The sequence below is a fragment of the Orbicella franksi genome, chromosome 8 (genome assembly GCF_964199315.1).
Source record: "Orbicella franksi chromosome 8, jaOrbFran1.1, whole genome shotgun sequence".
Classification (NCBI taxonomy): domain Eukaryota; kingdom Metazoa; phylum Cnidaria; class Anthozoa; order Scleractinia; family Merulinidae; genus Orbicella; species Orbicella franksi.
In genome coordinates this window covers 13,692,421-13,708,707 of record NC_138152.1, presented here as the reverse complement: position 1 = coordinate 13,708,707, position 16,287 = coordinate 13,692,421, and the positions used below count along the sequence as shown (strand labels likewise).

Below are 16,287 nucleotides of genomic sequence, written 5' to 3'. Positions count from 1 at the left end.
CATGGCAACGTCAAAAATCACGGACACACAATCGACATATCAAAATTTCTGCGGAAGATGAATGAAAAGCTACTGAAAGTTTCAGCTTTTTAGAGTGAATCGACTTTTCAAAACTTTAAGAAAACCTCGTAGGGCAGGAGGAGGGATGGTGGGGGGGGGGGGGGGGGAAAGGGGGGATTTGGGTAGCATCCCTCCTTTTACTTCCGAGGGTGAGAGGCCACGCCACGCCACGTTAGTGATGATTGACCAAGCAGTATTTTTCCGCTAAATCTCGACGATTTACTAAATGATGGCACAAGGCGTTATACAAGACTTGGAAAGTTGCATCTGAGCCTTTAGCTGCTTTCCATTTCAACAACATTTTGTAAGCCTTTTCAGACAGCTTCTTATTCTCTTCATCAATAGCATACAGCTCTGCTTCATTATTATCTAATAACCGTCGCCCAAGCTCCTTCCATTCCTCGACGATTTTCAACGCCAGTCTTTCAAGGTCTTCTTTTTCTGGTGCGCCATCTTTAACAACAACTGAAAGAACACAATATAATTCTAGCTTACATTTTTAGTCGGTCTGATTTGTACAGGCAGTTACAAAACAGTACTAAGAAAATACGTGCGCTGATTGGTTAAAAATCGCGTTTCTATAACTCGATGGAAACACAGAACTAGCTCGAGCTTTCGACGATATGATTGCCCGGGCAAAGAGAATTTACATTTTGATAATCAAAGTTAACAAGTTGTTTTCCTTTTTTTTCGCCGCGGTGTTTTCTAAAAGAAGTAGAAAACATGTTCCCCGTGTTTCTATCGAGTTATAGAAACACTCGTGAAAGTTTGGGAGAACTCGAAAAAGCTGTGGAGACACTCGCCTGCGGCTCGTGTTCCCACAGCATTTCTCGTTCTCCCAAACTTCCACTCGTGTTTCTATAACTCGATATAAACACGGTACATGTTTTCTATTTCTTAATTAATAAAGGGTCGAGGGCAGTAGAGATATCAGTTCGGCTGAGATAGTTGCTGCTGAGAATAAAACTGTTGCTGCCGCTCAAAGTGTGAAAGAACATGGTTCTTTAGTTAAGTTCTCATTGTTCGAAACATTACCTTCAAGATGCTGTGTGGTGAGTTTGATACGCTTGGGGCTGATACGTGGAGGTTCTGTCCTTCGCTTTACAGAAGACTCTAAAATAGAAAAGAGAAATTAATTATTATTATAGTCCAACGTGAAGATAAAAGCTGTAGGGAAAAGTATCTCGCACATGTGAACCAACTTTTCATAATGACACTCAAACTGTGGACTTTCAATTTCCCTGCCAGACCCTAATTTGGATGAGTAAGCGATACTAACCTATAAAAGTCGAATTTGCACAGTAATAAAACTTGCTGTGTAATTCCAGGCCCTAGACTTTCGGTTGTAGTTTCCTGTTTAATTTTTCTCAGGAAAACTTTAAAGGACTGACAGAGCTAGCGCCAAGATAATTTCTAATTTACACCCTAGAGCTCCAGAAATGAATAGTATATGGTCGCCAAATGTGGGATCATGGTCCAAGGCGTTCCTAACGTAGAGCGTGGAAATTGATGATGAGAATGCGGCTACTTCTTTTGTCATGTGCTTGCTCTTCGTTAACAACTTAACTTACTGCGGAATGCTGTGTTTTGTAAAGAAAGTTTTGGAAAGAATCGAAGAAGGTGTCGATCGTTTTCTGAACGGGTCGGCCAACGAATTATATCGATTGAAAGCCGGCAAATAAGCTAAGTTCATGGTTCGCTCTCACGAGATAACAAATGAGCAATACACGACTGAATTCAAACTACCAAAACACTAGCAAAATGCTATGATGATAGTTTGCTGACTAGAGACGATGCTGAGACGAACAACTCAGAAGTTGAGAAAAATAATCAAGAATCGTAGTAAGCAGAACTTCGAAGATGAGGTAAATAACGTGCAATTGGAAAGAGAGGATACTCAACGAAGCAACTTGAATAGAAAATATCTAAGCTTAACTCTCTCCTCGGAATATCCGGGTTTTTTCAAAATTTTTTAATTGCTTTTATTGTGTTGAATAAGCTTACTTGTAAAGTATGATTTGATATTGCGACACGAAGCCAGACTTAATGCTCTTAGAGCGTCTATATTCAGTTTCGGATATTTCATTATTTCATGGAAACACTATCTCGAGTGTTCCAAGTATCTTCTCAGTCGAAATGAAATAAAATCATTATTAAGATGAGATATGCAAACACCTTCACGGGTATCCGTTTTCTTAGCTTAAACTTGACGAATTATTAGTGAGGTTTAGAATATATTTTCTTTCAGTTAGGGGTCGAACTATAAGCATCCCGAATCAGAATTTCAAAGATTACCTGCTATTAAAATTTATGTTACTCTATCAAGTTAGGTTTTACCATTTCTCTGTTCAAGACCAGCTGGACTATCTAACAGTACTTCATCCCTGACAGGAACGTGAGGGAACTCCATCGGGGGCGCCTATTGAGGGAAATACAACAAAAGAAACATCAGCAGCAAGAAGGCTTCAAAATACTAGGTACCAAACAAGAAGAAGTGGTGCTGCTTCTAATGGTTGCATTACCTTGTAGTTCGCATAGCCATGCCAAATACCAGTTCGACAACAACAACAAAAACATTGTTTGCACATAATTCAGCCTTTTTGTTGAATTTAGTGGATAACATGAATACATGAAGTCGAATAAGAAAGGACAAAAAGGACCTGTACTGGAGATCTTGGAATAATGAACAGTGTGCATAGGCTTCGCCTTCTGTCCTGGCTGTCCTGCGATTTGAAGAAGTCTACTTGCAGATTACCAGGGTCACGAATGGTAACAGGCCAACTTTTCTCAAATGGTGCATTTCCAAGAAACCTTAAACGAAGAAAGAAAACAACAAAGAACCTGTTAGCCTACAAAAACGTTTGACCACCACTTCAGCTGTGAGGAGTTCAATTATTTTTACTCACTGATGATTTTCCTTAAAAGGGCCTATGAAGTGAAAATTATCTTTAAATATTTAATATTTATAAAATGTATCAATTAAACTACACGATTACAAAGTTTGAGACTTTTAGGGTGGAAATTGATCATTTCGCAAGCTATCAAAATAGTGCATTTAGCCGCTAACAAAGTCAGAGGAATGGGTCGAGTTAAGTGTAAAATACTGTGGAGTGACGTCATTTTGTTGCCAATAGACTGTTTTAATTACGAACACGGTTCTTATTGTGCGAAGGTAGTTTTCAATGGTAGAAAACAAATAACTGGCAGTTTAACTTATGCGTGTTTCGGTAACACCCACAGTTCACTGTTAGGTGAGTTCTACGTCAATTTGTTCTTCTCTGAATTTTCTCTTCCTAGGATTGCAACTCCAAATTGCTTGTGCTTGCTTGTTCTAATTTGTGAACGCCATAATAGGGAAAAATGGCACAACTTTGAGGGCGTGAAAAATCGTCAATTTTCACTCTAAAAGTTTCAAACATTTCAACTGGTAAATTTTACAACTAAGTAAAATATTTTTCGCTTCACATGCACTTTTCCGGTGGCTATGAAAGTAAGCTTCAAGGCTGTCCAATCAATCATTAACAAGAAAATTTCCTTGCCAGAAAGGCATATTCGAACAGTCGCAGGACCGTAAACGGTCCTCTACAAAAGCCTTTCCTTTACAGGTTAGGAATTTTGCCACAGAAATGCCGAGAGCTATATTCGCTCCTGAGTATTACTGCACTTACCATCTCTCTTGTATTAGCCACAAGAAGAGGCCTACCATGAATTGGTGGTAGGGCGTCTAAAGGATAGAAAGATAATGCGAGAAGCGCTATATCATACCACCAAGATTAAACATAGGTAATAACAGTCACCTACAGCAAGTAAAGGTCTTCTGTGTTTCCACTCTGCTGAAGCGAAAATGCCTCAGAAAAGGATACGAACGCCTGATCTTTGGTACAAAGCGGCTCCTCTGATGATCCCTCCCCTTGAAAATTCACAAGGTATGTTGACGATATATGGCTATTCACTTGATATTTCAAGTGAATTGGGAAACAGCTCAGAGTCAGCAGATAGTTGGTGGGTCTCACATCATCGCACAGGCATGCTAAAAACCCTGCTTGTTGTCCCATGGCTCTTTTGAGTAAGTCACCAACAAATTGCCATACGCTGCTAAAGGGCTTCTTAATCTTTAACCAACATGGCCAAATCCTGAGAAAAATAGTACATAATCATGCACATTATAGGAGGTCAATCCAGCAAGGAGACCGAAAATTTACCTTTCCTTAAGCTTAAGCGAAATGTTTTATTACAGCTCTCTGATTATATGGCTATTATAGACAAACCCGGGCGTGAGGTCATTTAATGCAGACCCAACTTGTTACCGGAAAGGTTTTGTTATTTATGAATTTCAAGTTTTCTCAGACAACCCAATGTCCCATGAACATCTAGTCAATAAACATATTAGAAGTACGTATCCTACAGGACGTCCAGAAAATACATGCGAAGGTTTTACCTCCAACCATGCCCAATACATCCGACCTACAGTGGGTCGGGTCGACTCGAGTGTATAATCTGGGGGCCTATATGTTGCTGGCAAAGAAAGGAACAGCTTTCTCATTCCAACCTAAAGCCCTGGCCAAACGGAGTCGCAAGTAGACCCAAGTTTTCAACTTGGGTCTACTTGCGACTCCGTTTGGCCATGCCTTGCGTGCACTTGCGTTGATTTGCGATGACTTGTGCTCACTTTGGTCGAGATCAAATTTGCACGCAAGTCGACGCAAGTTTTTCACCGTTTGGCCACCCAACCCAAGTCAACGCAAGTTGAGTGACGTCCATTAACCTATTATTAGCCAATGAAATACAGGATATGTCTGCCTTGAAATGGGTTTTTTGCGACCTGCGTGTACTTGCGAGGAAACTTGCGAGTCCGTTTGGCCACCCAACGCAACTCTCTACGCAAGTTCAACTTGTGGCTACTTGTGACTACTTGCGAGTCCGTTTAACCAGGGCTTAAAGGTTAAGCTTATCTTCAATTTCGTCGTTGTCAGTTCGTCTCACTCCTTTGACTTTATTATTGCTTATTTGATACTCTTCTACCTTAGCAGCAAACTATTATTTTACCCTTTTAAACAGACACGAATAAAATGTACAACTCAAGGCAATTTAAGTTTCTTGCACTTCAAGACAGATTACAGAGAAAGAAACAGCCCTTTACTTACCGACAGAAATGCTTGACTTGGAATGTCACTATCCCATCCACAAGAACTGGCGGCATCACCAGCTGATCCGTACTTTCAGTCCATTCTTGTAATTGTTCTCTTGAATTGTGCAATATCCTCCACTGACCACAAAGTAGGTTTTCCAAATCCCCCCTACCTTGAAAGAATGTAAGAGGGATCGTGATTTTTGCTGGTTCCAAAAGTTCAACATTGTGAGAAGATGATATGTGAAGGACTGGACCAACTAACATTCCTTCTCTGTTAGGACCGACGCTTGGGAGTTCTTGGACCTTGAGACCAGAAGCAAAACGAAATCATTAAAAATTCGTGCTCAATGCTTGTTTGACTGCAGTTTAATTAACTTATCTTTCTAGCCAAAAATTTGTTTTCGCTTTCGGTTTTGGAATTTCCCGCGGAATTTGCTGCCTTCTCCTTAATTCAGTCGCTTTTTTGAAGATTTATAAGCTCTTTTAGTTAAATCTTTTGGATGAAACTCTACGTATCATAGTAAATGGTGACATTCAGTGGCACTTTGTAGTTTTTTGAATGGCATTGGCCATGTTTCATTGTCCTTCCGCGGAAGAAAAAAACCCACGTATACTGTTTTGAGTCATTTAAAATGCAATGGCTTGTAACCGAGATTTGATAATTGAGATTATCTGACGTGAGAATACTTCTACGTTTTAGGCTCCTTTCAGTGATACTTAGGAAATAGCTCTAAGGCTCTATTTGAAAAGACATAATGAACTAGCGAGTTGAATAACCACTGAACTAATAACCGCACGCAAGATACAACCAAACTAGTCACTGGGGTATCCCAACAGGGCGACTTCATTCAGCTAAGCTTGAATTTTTCTCAGGTTTGGACGTCCCTGTGAATAGGTTGTTCTCCAGCAAGGCAGATAAAAAGGAAAGATCACTCACGATTATCTTAGTTGAAGTGTGTGTTTGAATGCACAGACACTACTTTGTTCGATCGGTATATACTAAATTGCCAAAAAAATGAGGCCATATATTGTTGCTACAAATATGTGTACCTTAAGTGTCAAACAGAAGTCTTCTTTGGCAGGCACAGAATTCCAAGGGATTGAAACACTGACATCTGGATAGTCTGGCACGGTACAAGTAAATTCAGGAGTGACAGTCTTGGGCTTCCGGAAAATGAAAGATTTGAGGCGCCAGATTGCGGCAAAAGAGGAATAACGCGTTATTGAGCATGCAGCCTCAGCAAATGGGAAAAGCCAGTTGGGAACGGTAGATTTAGCTGCAACAGAAGTATATTATAATTATAATTACTTTTATATCACATTATTATATTGTAACTATATTCTATAATCATATTAGTAGATATAGGATCTCCTGGCCTTTATGAGGTGTTTTAGAGCGAGCATTTTAAACTGATTGTCCAAACAATAGTAACTATTCATTTACAGAAAATGAAAAAAAAAAAAAAAAAAAAAAAGAATAGATTTTCTTCATCTTTGCCATAATGTCTATGTAAATGTATGCACAAAGGTCAAAGAGAGATTGAAGCTAGAGTGAAACGTTGCAGCTTGACAACTGTGTTAAAACCTGTTACGCAGGACGTTCGAGTGGTCCACTACACTACGTGTTATTATGGAAGTAAACATGTGAAAGATAATTTAGTTCAGCTGCGAAACTGAAGATTGAGAAACTGCGAAAATATCACCAGAAATAATATTCAGGTTTGAACAAGATCCGAACCCGTGACCTTGGGATACCAGTGCAAGGCTCTGGCAACTGAACTATCAATATGTAACTAACCATCACGTCACTTTTGAGAATAAAATCCCAAGGTAAAATAATTCAAATGGATGAGAGAGTAATGAGACTATTCAAATATGGATTATTATACAAGTACATTTCATTTATGCTCTCAGTTCAAATCTTTAGCTGTCCAAGGTGTTCCTCAATTTTAGTTTTTTTGACCATACCAATTTACCTAACGTTTGTTCTAATGCAATACCTGATGTATGCCAAAAGGTGTTGGTCACCAAATCTATCCACTCATTGTTTTCTGGGTCAACCAACTGCTTGATAACAACTTCATACCCCCTGAAATTCGAGGCACTGTGCATCATAGCAACAATAACGCTTCCTTGGGAATCTCCACTGAGTTCCAGGACAGGTGGACCGTCATGTGACAGTTCAATCACGTTGCTTACCAAGACCTCATTACTACCAAGAGGTGGAGATAGGGCTCTGGGATTCCATAACGAACAAGTAATCAGCAAGGGTTTTGTTATGGCTCCTGGACAAAATGTAACCAATGCAGCAGCTTCCTGAAGGTTCCAGGTATCACTTTCGTCAGGTACTCTGTATCTGAAAAATTTCATTGTTATTAAATGTGTAACTGCAGTGTTAAAAATTTATTACATCCACGCTGCTATGTTTGGTATGCTAATTGGCGAAAGCGCGAATGCTTTTGGTTAAGATCAACAGTGACTACCATCACAATTAATTTAAATACAGCAAGTCCAGCAATTTTCACAAGAAAATGGATTTGGTGTTTTACCTCACTGCATATTTTTCATTTTTTGGTCAGATCTTGGCATTGCTTAGTTTCACTGCTGCCCAGTTTCCCGAGTCGGTTGATGTTTATGTAGAGATAGATGGTTTTTTCGTCACCTGCACCCGGAGTTAGTATTATGTATATAATTTTTATTTGGCAGCCGAATTAAGGCCAACTCATAGGGCGCCGTTGTTGATATTGCGATATATAAAAACGCTCTAGCTGGTTTAGTGAAGAATTTTGAAAGGAAAGACACGCGCTGAGGTTAAGTGAAAACGGGAAAACGCGCACTATCTTAAATACTTAAGCTAAAATGAGTTAGATATAAAGCAATACTAACAACACGATTTCAAACATAACTTCAAACTACAAAAAGACCAACTTAAGGCTTAAAACAAAACTATTTTTAATTAAGCCACGATTCTCTTTGAAACGAAGTTTTCCTTCAATTTATAACTGTTACTTACTCGCGTATCTTTTTCTTGTCTGGTTCTTGTTCCTCCGGATTCTCTGGCTCCTCTAGCTCTTGCTCTTCAAATTCATACTGTGGCACCTGCTTCTTTGGGATATCTTCGTCGATATTAGTAATATCGTCGTCATCAGTGTCGCTGTCATTTTCGCGGTCCTCGACGTCTTTATCAGAATCGTCATCGTCTTCGCTAGATAGCTGTTCAGCTGATTTAATCAACGAAAGGAAAATTCATTTATTAAACATGTTAAGTAATACTGCCAATTAACCAAAAATTGGAAAGGCAATTAAGCTATCACTTAACTGGGTAGTTTCATGAATGAAGTACATGACGTAATGAGGACAATTAAGATTCACGTGCGGTTGTAAATAGCAGATTTGTGCATATTTTACGCTGCATTTAGGCTATTAATCTAGAGACGTGACAAACCAACTAAAAAATTCCTGATGGCCCGCCCATTTTCAGTTTCTTGTAGTTCTCTAAATGCGACTGAGCTACAGAACACCACAGAATTAAGCTATAATGATGGCGTGTAGTCAGTCAAAAACGTCTCAGTCAATAACGAAATGGGTAGTGATAGCGATTTTTCGCGTTACTCTCTCTTTTGCTATCTAACCGCACTACGTATGGGCATTTTAAAGGTTACGAGGGACTATAATTTGGTTCTTGGGAAGTAATTTCTAAGGTGAGAAACGATCTTCGAACAAAACAATTCCTCTCTACTGTACTGTCAACGCAGGAGAAATGCCTTCTTTTTTTTAACCTGATGGTTTAATCAGACCCTTTATTGACACTTTCAAATTTAGACTGGTTTTCGTATCAAAGTTGGCGATTTTTGCGGGCAGGTTAACTTGAGCCATGTGTACCGAATTTCTGTCAAAGCCATTTTCTTTGCTTTCAAAGCGAATGACAGCTGTTCATGAGCTTAAAAGTGTCTCATCTGGGACCTGTTTTCACACTTTTTCAATCTCAATCAAGCAATATTCACATCAGCGCTGATTAATGGACATTTGTCACAGTAAGTACTACTGAACTCGTAAAAGGCTGATATAGAATACCTGCTGATCCGGATGGAGGAAGGGATGACAAGGAGCTCTCCAGTGATCCACTCTGCTTGGCTTCCTAAATGCAGAAAAAAGAGATATTAAAACAGAGAAAATTTATCATGCAAACGTCTGTTTAAGCCTGGTGGAGTCCTCACCTATCAAAATTAGACAGGCCTAAGGTGAATATTTTGATGACAAGGCTTTCCATTCCCAGACAGAAAGTAATCTTGTACTTTCAAAGGAGACAGAATATTAACTGTTTAATGATTCATTGTTATCTTGCATGCGCTGCCTGCGTCCAGAGGCCAAACAGGCTCCAGCTATTTAATTATTTAAGTTTGTCTCCAGTGCGCAGACTCGTGTATTCGGTTACTTAGAAGCAAATCATTCAATAAATCCGTTGGTCGGTCGGTTAATCAATCAATCAATCAATCAATCAATCAATCAATCAATCAATCAATCAAGCAAGCAAGCAAGCAAGCAAGCAAGCAAGCAAGCAAGCAAGCAAGCAAGCAAGCAAGCAAGTAATCAATCAACCAATCAGTCAGTCAGTCAATTGTTTATTTATGCACGTTGCGCCTCGGAGCTGGAGCGAAAACGGTTAAAAAGGCCATAAACAAGGATCTAAGAGAAGTGTGCACCTCAAGTGTGAATTGCAACTTGGTTTTACAAAGGTGACGGTGTATACACATGAGAGGCACAATCCCTTATAGACGTGTCATACAGTTTGCCATATGCCGGGTTGTCATGTCATTGTCAGTTCTAATAGCCTCCAGCAGTTTATTCCACGCCTAAGGGTTATGAGGGTCTCCCCGATATGCAACATACTTCTACGGATAGATTTCCTCTCATGAAGTTCCATATACGCAAACTTTTTTTTGTGACAACCCTTATAAGTGGCATGTCCCAGGGGGGGGGGGGGGGGGGGAATGGGAAATTTTGTTTCCAGTGTGTTTGATTTTCATTGTGAGATAGGCCTATCGAAAATCAGTCTATAACTCTTAACTAATTAAAAGGATAATGAACCATTTCATACCTTTAACAAGGTCCAGTACTTCTCTACCCTTTTCTTGTCTCCAAGCGAAGACGCGTAGCTTTCAAGTGCAGTCAGGATGCGTATTCTGTCTTCTTGCTTCATCTCTGCCTTGTTCTTTTTCCACAGTTTTTCATAAAATTTAACTGCCTCGACTTGGTACTTTTTGGATAGGTCGTTCTCGTGAAGCATGTTGCAAAATTTTAACAAGCTTTGCAAAATGGCTTCTCTGTGACTATCCGGTAGCTTTTTGGTGTCTGGGGAATTCCATGCCCCTTCATAAAACCAAAGAGCTTCTCTTTCGTATTTTTCCTGCTTCTGCCTCTCCTCCGACTCAGTAAGTCGCTCGTTTATTGAATCAATGATTTGCCTGTTAGCGGATGAAAACTGGAATCTCTCGATATCTCTTTCTTTGTCCCAGTAACGTAGGTAAAACTCAAACGTTTCTTTTTGAAATTCAGCCTTTCTTTCACCCTCAAGCATCGTCTCGTAGCTCTGGACGATCCTAACCATAACCTGACTGTGGTTTCCTTGTTCCAGAGATTTTTCAATCTTCCAGGCTTCTTCGTAAAACTCTTTCGCTTTGTCATAGTTCTCTAAACGTCGACAAATTTCCGCCATTTGGAAAGCACTCCGTGCAGTCCAAGGATGGTTTCCTAGCATGTCCTTTCTAATCTCGTACGCGTTCTTGGCAGGCTGGTAGGCTTCCCTGTCCTCTCCCAGCCACGCGTACGCGTTGGCAATGTTTCTGTTGTACAGCGCGGTGTTTAAAATCCCCGGGATTTTGAGTTCCTTGGCGAGCTGTAAGGCCTCTTGATAGTATTCAATGGCCTTGCGAAATTGCTTGTTTGCTTCGTCGTCCTGTCCTGCTTTCCGACAAATCCGACCTTTTTCTTCATAGCCTGTACCGATCTGACCTTTGAAAAGTGGCATGTCGAAGTGATTCATGGAACCAGAGAGCTCCTCCCTCATTTCATAAGCTCTCGTATAATACTTTATCGCTTCATCTGCTTCGCCCAGCCTGCTGTGACAGTTCCCGATGGCGTTCAGGCATCTTGTGATGCTTGTGTGGCTTTTCAGGATATCTTCCATTATCTCAAGAGACTGATGCAAGACCCTTAGCCCCTTAACGAAATTTCCCGCTCTCCAGTAAATCTCACCTTGGACAAAGAGGTAAGAGCTCCGAATGAGCCTGAAGAATTCACCACGTTTGACTTCTTTCTGTACTGTTTTCAGTGTCTCATCTGCCTTCTTTAGTACTTCAAAAGCTCGCCTCCATCCTTCCAGCCGAAGGACTTGCCAAGCTTCTTGGCATCTCAATTCTGCTCGAAGTAAGGAGCCTGCAGGTAAAAAATATAACAGTAAAACGTAAAAATGCATTCTTATGAACAAGGTTCACGTAAAACTAATAATTTATTTGTAGCACCCAAAGAAGGCTGTCAATTCCGGAAAAGCTTTTGCATTTGGACAACCATTAAAACGCACTTAAAAAGACATTCTGTCTCTTTGCAGTTACGTAGGTGTAGTCTACAGTTCAGGTCATAGACACCTCCGTGAAACTTTCGTCATTTCACTTGAACAAACACTAAGATTAGTTTTATAGCAGTCCACCATCCATCCATCCATCCATCCATCCATCCATCCATCCATCCACCCACCCATCCATCCATCCATCCATCCATCCATCCATCCATCCATCCATCCATCCATCCATCCATCCATCCATCCACCCACCCACATCATGCAGTGTCCACCTCAATGACAAACTTCAAACATTACAAAATCGTGCTGCTCGGTGAGCAGTCACAGGTGCTGATTACCGGATGCCTGTTAGCGAATTATCAAGCAAACTCAGTTGGTCCAGTCTTACAGTGATATAAAACAAACAAAAAGCCCTCATGATGGTCAAAATTATAAGTGGCATGGCCCAAGAGAATTGGAAGACATCTTTGCCAGAAATATCGGGAGATCGGTTCATAATCTTAGGATCTTGAAACGGAATCTAGCCTTACCGGTAGTTAAAACCGATTACTCCTGGAATTGCTTTGCTTAGACTGGAGCGAAAGTCTGGAATGCGTTACCAGGAGAAATGAAATATGAAAAATTCATGGGAGCTTTCAAACATAAATTGGAATCTCTCAATCTCTCAATCAACGTTTCGCACAACATTTAACTTGTAAGCTTGTTGTTTCTTGGTTTCACTTATAGATATTAAATGTATTCACATTTAATATATTAAATGTATTCACATTTAATATATTGACATAAATTTGTATATATTTCAAAAGCTTAGCAGTATTATCATAGTTCACGGCTTTTGGGAAGAACGAAAGTGCAAAGTGAAATTGTATTTTTTTAATTAAAGTTACCGAGTGGTTGAATAAAGTTTTCTATCTATCCGTCCATCCGTCCGTCCACCCATCCATCCACCATTATATGTTAGAAAGCACGAGCAATAAACGAGAAAATACATTTATTTATTTATCTATCTAGCTATTCGTTCGTTCGTTCGTTTATTTATTTGTTTATTAATTTATTTATTTATCTATTTGTGATATGCAATCAATAATAAACTATTAACATTGTTCTTACCCTTCTTTCCGTCATCCTCCGCCTTTTCAGCCCAAGAGTTGAAAATTCTTCTTTTCTGTTTTTCATCAAGCATGGCCTCAAACAGATAACAAATCATAACGATTTCATGATGTTCTTCTAGAATAAGCAAGTGGTCTGACTTCAGTGAGATGTTCAAGGCAAGTTCAAAGTTAGGTTTGTTCAGATCGAAACTGTTGAAAGCGTTAATGTAGTCTTTGTCTAGAAGCACTGAAAGATCTTTCATTTGGGACACGAAAAAGTCGCAAAACCGGTCCCTTGCCTTCTGGTAGACTTTGATAAAATTTTTGCTTTTAGTTATGCTCCTTAGAAATTTTCGCATCAACGGATGAATGTCGTAGGAAAGCACCTTCGCCTCTGGATCAACCGATACCACTTTGCTGTTTCGCAAGCCCTCCAGCTGTATAACAGCCTCCGAAGGGTCCACTCCGAGAATGCTAGCAGCTGCTTCGGCGGAGAAAGAACGACAGAATAACGACACAGAAACGGCACTCTCTTTCAGCCTTTCACTCGGCAGGAAGAAAAACATTTTTCTCAAGCAGTTTTCTTGATCTTTGTCGATCCCTTCTTCCTTGTAGTCAAATATTTCTCTCTCCTGCTTGAGCTGTGTAGCCTTCGGTGAAACTGGTAATCCCGTTTCTGAAGGCTCGGTCACTATCTCTTGCTCAATGGTTTCAAGGAGCTTTCTATCATCTGCATTTGTCTGCCTTAAGATAGCGGCCATCCCGTTTAAGATAAGGGGATTCCCATGGCACATTTGTACCAACTTCTCCCTTTGATCTTCCTCAAGGCAACGATTTCCAAGGGTCTCAAGGAGCGCACTCGATAAAGCGTCATTCAAAGCTTTAACCTCGCAATTTTCAACATTGAGAGTACCGCCGTGACTAAGTGTAGTTCTCGAAGTCAACAAAATCTTCAAATTTGATTTTTCTCCATCGGTGTTAGGACCAAGAAGTCTCCGGAGAAATGTCACAAATTTGTCGTTCAGATCCGTGGCAGCGTCTCCATCTCTTCCAGCAAATTGATCAATATTGTCCAGAAGTAACAGGATGTTAGTTTCACTGTCTCGCTTCAGTTGTTCCATTTGAGCAATGACTGGATTTGCTTCGTAGGCTAAGACCGTTTGCTTCGATTCCATTAATACGTTTAGAACGTGAAAGTGAACACTCTTCATCTCATTTATTCCTCTGAAGTCAACTTTGAATTTCTTCCCTGGCCACTTTGATAAAGTTTCTATCGCAAGCGTTGTCTTGCCTACGCCACTGGGTCCGTACAAATTGATAACACTCGAACTTCCCGTTGTTAGCTTAGTCATAACTTTCTCAAGGTCGTTGACTCTCCCAGTCAATTCATCCTTTGTCTTTGTCTCTCGCTGGCGGATTGATTTGAATCGTTGAATCTTTTCTTGGATTCTCTCCTTCTTGGATGTTTTTGGAGTTAGAAACTCTAACAAAGTAAGTTTGTTCTGCGACACGAGGCCTTGATTAGCAAATAAACACAGACATGAATACAAATTTTGCTCATCTTGATCTTCAAATTTGCCTTTAAAATTGGTTTTGATTAATGATACGGCTTTTTTAAGTTCGTCGGGACTCAGTTCACTTGAAATGTCTTTAAAAAGTTCGTCAAGATGCGAAGAAATCTCCCTAGTCGACGAAACTGTTACGAGCGACGCCATCTCAGACAACAATGTCAAGACATGTGTTTTGACGATGAAAGTAATTTATGCGAAGCATAAACAGATATTGCTTATGAAAATGATAACACAGTTGTCTTACTTTCCACGGGTTAAATTAAAAAGGATATCTATCATGAGTTACACACGTTTGAGCTTTCAATCTTAAGTTTGAAAATAACCTGGTCGCAGACTGGAATTTGTTAGCCTCACTTCTTAAACGATTTTATCCATAAGTTTTGAGTCTCTTCTCGGAAATGATACCCATATTTGATGACTGTTGACCACATAGCCCAGTGCTACGCTACATAACCAGTTTTCTACGGCTTGCTGTATGGAAGTCGTGTCGTTCGGCATCTTTCCGCTGCTCTCTAGGTAAAGCTGTAGCAATTTTAGAATGTGGGTTGCAGCAACTTCTCCGATTTCGTTTTCGATGTAGCTCATTTCTTAGAATTGTTTTGAAAGGAGCAACAGCTGATTGACAGCTGGAATCGCGTGATCGGTAATCTTAAACTTATTAGAGCGTCAAGGGATGTTTACAGGCCAATCGATTACTAGAAAGGGGGTACATTGTTTCCGCCAGATATCGCTAAGGATTCCAAGAAACAACGGAACATTAGTTGCGGTGCCGAAGTCGAGGAAATTGAGCTTGTTTGTCTCTGAGAGAATTATCCCAAGAACAGCTAAATATTTAAAACCGCGTTAAATTCGAAAATGAAACGTAGAAATAAACACATTGCCGTACAGGTTCGTGTTGTCAGGTTGGGCAGAAATTGGTTTGAATTTGAATTTGGTTTTTTGTTGGTTATTTGCCATTGCTGTTGTTATTTTTGTTGTTGTTGTTGTCTCTCGCAGAGAAATACACAAAAATTTAGAAGTCACAAGGAGAGCCATTGTTCTGCTGACTAAACCTTCTGTTCAGCAATTTTCTGGTGGTTTATTTTCCTCTGGGGAATGGTGCAAACAACGCACCACAACCGTCAAACGCACCGCACACGCGCAATCCCTCCAAAACTGTTATTTCTCATAAACATCTACCTTGATTGAACTCTTGTACTTTCAAGCCAAAAGTTAAGTGTCACTGAGAAGTTAAGTCACTGAATGCATAGTAAATTTAAAGATTGTTTTCTTCCTAGTCGATCGGCTTGTGATTTAGCCCACCTTTGCTCTTTTATAACTTTTTCTCGTAAATGTCGTTTTTAGCTCTTAAAAAAAACTTCGAGAAAACGAAAACGCGAAGAAGCGTTGGGTGAGGGTGGGAAAAGATGTTTTCGTGATTCGGAAATAACCTTTTTCTCTCCACTTGAAATGTGAAATTGCTTGTTGTGGTTTTGTTTTGTTTCGTTTTGTTTGATTTTTTCTTGTGATTAGTGATTTCCTTACTAGCCGTGATCAGTGATTTTCCAAACTATTTTTCAGTGAAACAAGAAATCAGCGTTTAATTGGTCGTGAAGTGTAAAGGAGAGAATGCCTGGGATGGAGACTGGAAAAGAAAGAGTCACGTACGAAAGTCACGCAACCAACTACTTTGGCACACGAGACAGATGTATGAATAATAATTAAGTGAGGTCAAAGTACGGAACTTGAAACAGTGTACTTGTCATTTTGCAATTTATGTCGTTGGCTCTTTGGCTGGCGTTACATATCCTCGCTACACAGTGCTGATGAGTCACAATAAGGACGAAACAGCCGTCCACTGTTGCGATCTTTGTCATG

The 16,287-nt window shown here is 40.0% G+C and overlaps 2 protein-coding genes across 2 annotated transcripts in view; one reads left to right on the top strand and one right to left on the bottom strand.

The window, feature by feature from the left end:
- Positions 1 to 16,287, top strand: part of LOC145494828 (uncharacterized) — a 152,510-nt gene that overhangs the window by 87,973 nt on the left and 48,250 nt on the right. The window lies entirely within an intron of this gene.
- Positions 154 to 15,024, bottom strand: LOC145494689 (uncharacterized). The gene is made up of 12 exons (XM_081474242.1): positions 12,879 to 15,024; positions 10,290 to 11,626; positions 9,266 to 9,329; positions 8,205 to 8,412; positions 7,192 to 7,547; positions 6,242 to 6,468; positions 5,205 to 5,494; positions 3,862 to 4,194; positions 2,721 to 2,871; positions 2,398 to 2,479; positions 1,096 to 1,173; positions 154 to 525 (listed from the first exon to the last, which is right to left on the bottom strand). The coding sequence occupies exons 1-12, from the start codon at positions 14,572 to 14,574 to the stop codon at positions 233 to 235; spliced, it is 5,115 nt and encodes a 1,704-aa protein (XP_081330368.1). The 5' UTR covers positions 14,575 to 15,024; the 3' UTR covers positions 154 to 232.

Excerpts from the sequence above, each read along its gene's own strand:
- LOC145494689 (XM_081474242.1), bottom strand. The coding sequence starts at position 14,574 with ATGGCGTCGCTCGTAACAGTTTCGTCGACTAGGGAGATTTCTTCGCAT. Across the intron at positions 7,548-8,204 it reads GACAAGAAAAAGATACGCGA|ATACAGAGTACCTGACGAAA; the intron begins GTAAGTAACAGT and ends GAAATTTTTCAG. Across the intron at positions 5,495-6,241 it reads ACTTCTGTTTGACACTTAAG|GTCCAAGAACTCCCAAGCGT; the intron begins GTACACATATTT and ends TCTGGTCTCAAG.